The sequence below is a fragment of the Tupaia chinensis genome, unplaced genomic scaffold (genome assembly GCF_000334495.1).
Source record: "Tupaia chinensis unplaced genomic scaffold, TupChi_1.0 Scaffold143562_1, whole genome shotgun sequence".
Classification (NCBI taxonomy): Eukaryota; Metazoa; Chordata; class Mammalia; order Scandentia; family Tupaiidae; genus Tupaia; species Tupaia belangeri.
In genome coordinates, this window is record NW_006203407.1 from 58597 (window position 1) to 60886 (window position 2290).

The 2290-nt window shown below is 46.4% G+C and overlaps 1 protein-coding gene across 1 annotated transcript in view; it reads left to right on the plus strand.

The window, feature by feature from the left end:
- LOC102502357 (von Willebrand factor A domain-containing protein 5A) overlaps positions 1-1658 on the plus strand; it is a gene marked incomplete at its 3' end in the record, with an annotated part of 5211 nt that extends 3553 nt beyond the window's left edge. The window contains 4 exon segments of the mRNA XM_027766436.1: positions 310-476; positions 721-806; positions 1011-1155; positions 1579-1658. Coding sequence (XP_027622237.1) covers positions 310-476; positions 721-806; positions 1011-1155; positions 1579-1658 — 478 coding nt within the window.
- Between the last annotated feature and the right edge of the window lie 632 nt (positions 1659-2290).

A 2290-nucleotide genomic window follows, 5' to 3' on the forward strand; every position in this document is an offset into this window, starting at 1 on the left:
CCTGCTGGCTCACTGCTGGAACATTTTAACCTGATGCGTTTTACTTATTTATCTGGCATCCGGTCACAGTGTTTTAATTCTTGCCTGTGCCTGCTGACTTCCTGTGCTCTTTATACCATTTCTGATCTGCTTTCTGTCTTTCTTATATGGTCATCAACCCCTTTGCACACAGATACAGTGTGCAAATCCACCACGGTGTTTTAGATTGGAGTTCCCTTGGCTCCCTATTGAACTCACTGCAGTTGATGCTTGGGGGTGTTAGGATCTTGAGTTCCTCCGCGTCTTACAGTGCCTTTGCTTTCTACGCAGAGTGCGTGATGGGAGACCCATCAGCAATGGTGAGCTTTTATCCAGATATCCCAGAAGCTCAGTCACCTGTCTGTGGAGAATTTGTCTTCCTCATGGACCGCTCGGGAAGTATGCAGTCCCCAATGAGTGGCCAGGACAGATCTCAGCTGCGCATAGAGGCAGCCAAGGTAAACTGGTTTCGTTTTTTTTCAGGGTCATATGCTCAGGTGAGGCAGGGGTCTCAGAGATCAGTGTCCATTTGGGGCCGTGGGTCAGTTCCCATCTGTGCTGTAGCTAGGGGGCCACTTGGAGTGTAGAGTGGGCTATAGAGAGGCTCAGTGGGGTGGGGCGACACCTCAGGAGTTAGACCGGAGCGTCTGTGTGTCTGAGAAGGTTTTCCTCCCTCCGTTTCCTTATTCTCTCTTACTTCAGGAGACACTGATTTTGCTTCTGAAGAGTCTCCCTATAGGCTATTTCAACGTCTATGGATTTGGATCTTCCTATGAGGCACTCTTTCAGTAAGTTTCTGGAAAGGCTATAAAAGTCTAAAAAGATAATTTAAAGAAATGGACTAGATAGTTAACGGGGTTGCTGCAGAATGACCTTGGCACTGAGGGGTTCAGATAAGACTGTTTCTGGTTTGTTACACTAATGAATGAGGGACTCAACAATGGCCAGTGTCAAGCAGCCAGCATGTAACCAGGTGTGTTTGTGTTGCTCAGGAAGAGTGTGGAGTACACGCAGGAGACAATGAAGGAGGCAGTGAAGAGGGTCCAGGTGATGCAGGCGGACCTAGGGGGCACCGAAATCCTGGCACCACTGCAGGACATTTACAAGGCACCCCCTATCCCGGGCTACCCTCTCCAGGTAAGAATTGGAATGGAGCTGACAGGAGGGAACAGGAGACAGAGACCTGTTCAAAAACCCATGCCTCTGGGTTTCAGTGCAGGATTATTAGCATGGCATAGAATTCAGAGGCATCTATCATGTAAAAACAATAATAGATTAGTGGTGTTTTTCTTTATCCTTGACTCTGTGTAGTGGACAGTAGAGGTAGTTCTGAGGAGTGTCACAAAAGCTTAGTAGGGGGAGATGCTAAAGATCCCCAATGTTCTGAACAGACCATATGAAAACGTGGTGCAGGTGACAGTGGATCCTGAGGTCTCTCATGCCCATTTGAAGAGACATCAGAAGCTCTGGAATGAAATAGATGGAATTTTCAAGGACAGATTCTGGTACCATAAAATGAAGTTGACAGAGGCTTAATGAATGTCTTCTTTCTTTGTATAGCTGTTTGTCTTCACAGACGGAGAAGTTACTGACACATTCAGTGTAATTAAGGAAGTGAAGACCAACAGCCAGAAACACAGGTATGAAGAGACTCTGATTCCAAGGGACTGCTCGCTAATAGTGCCACGTGTTGCCTAGTGCCTCGTGACACCAATGACCCTCCTTACAGAGGACAGAATGATTCAGGAATTTCATTTTACCAGCTGATATTTTATTTCTCGCTACAAAAATTAAAACGTAATACTCCAGGCCAGCAGATGGCTTAGCAGTTACATTGCTAGACTCCAACGTGGTTGACCCTGGTTCGCGTCCCAGACCCTATGAAACTCATGCCAGCTGCATGTGCGTGCATGCCAAAGATCCCAGGAGGAGAATGGAGGAGAAAGGATGGTGGCGTGACCATCCCCCTTTGGCGGGTGATTTCTGTATCTTTCTCACTTTCCTCCTCCCTGTCTCTGTCTCTGTCTCTCTCTGGTGAGCACCCGTGATTTAAGGCAAAAACCTCTACAAATAAAATAAAAAGTAATATATTTCAAATAACATAAGCAATATAGCAAAATTACAGGCTTTTATATTTTCTAAACCGTTTAAGAGAAACGAATCATAACCAGCATTTAGCGTAATGGCTATAGCGCTGGACTCCCACATAATCGACCGTGGTTTGCATCCCAAACCCAGTGGCTTAAAACTCACGCTGGGCGTGTGTGCGTGC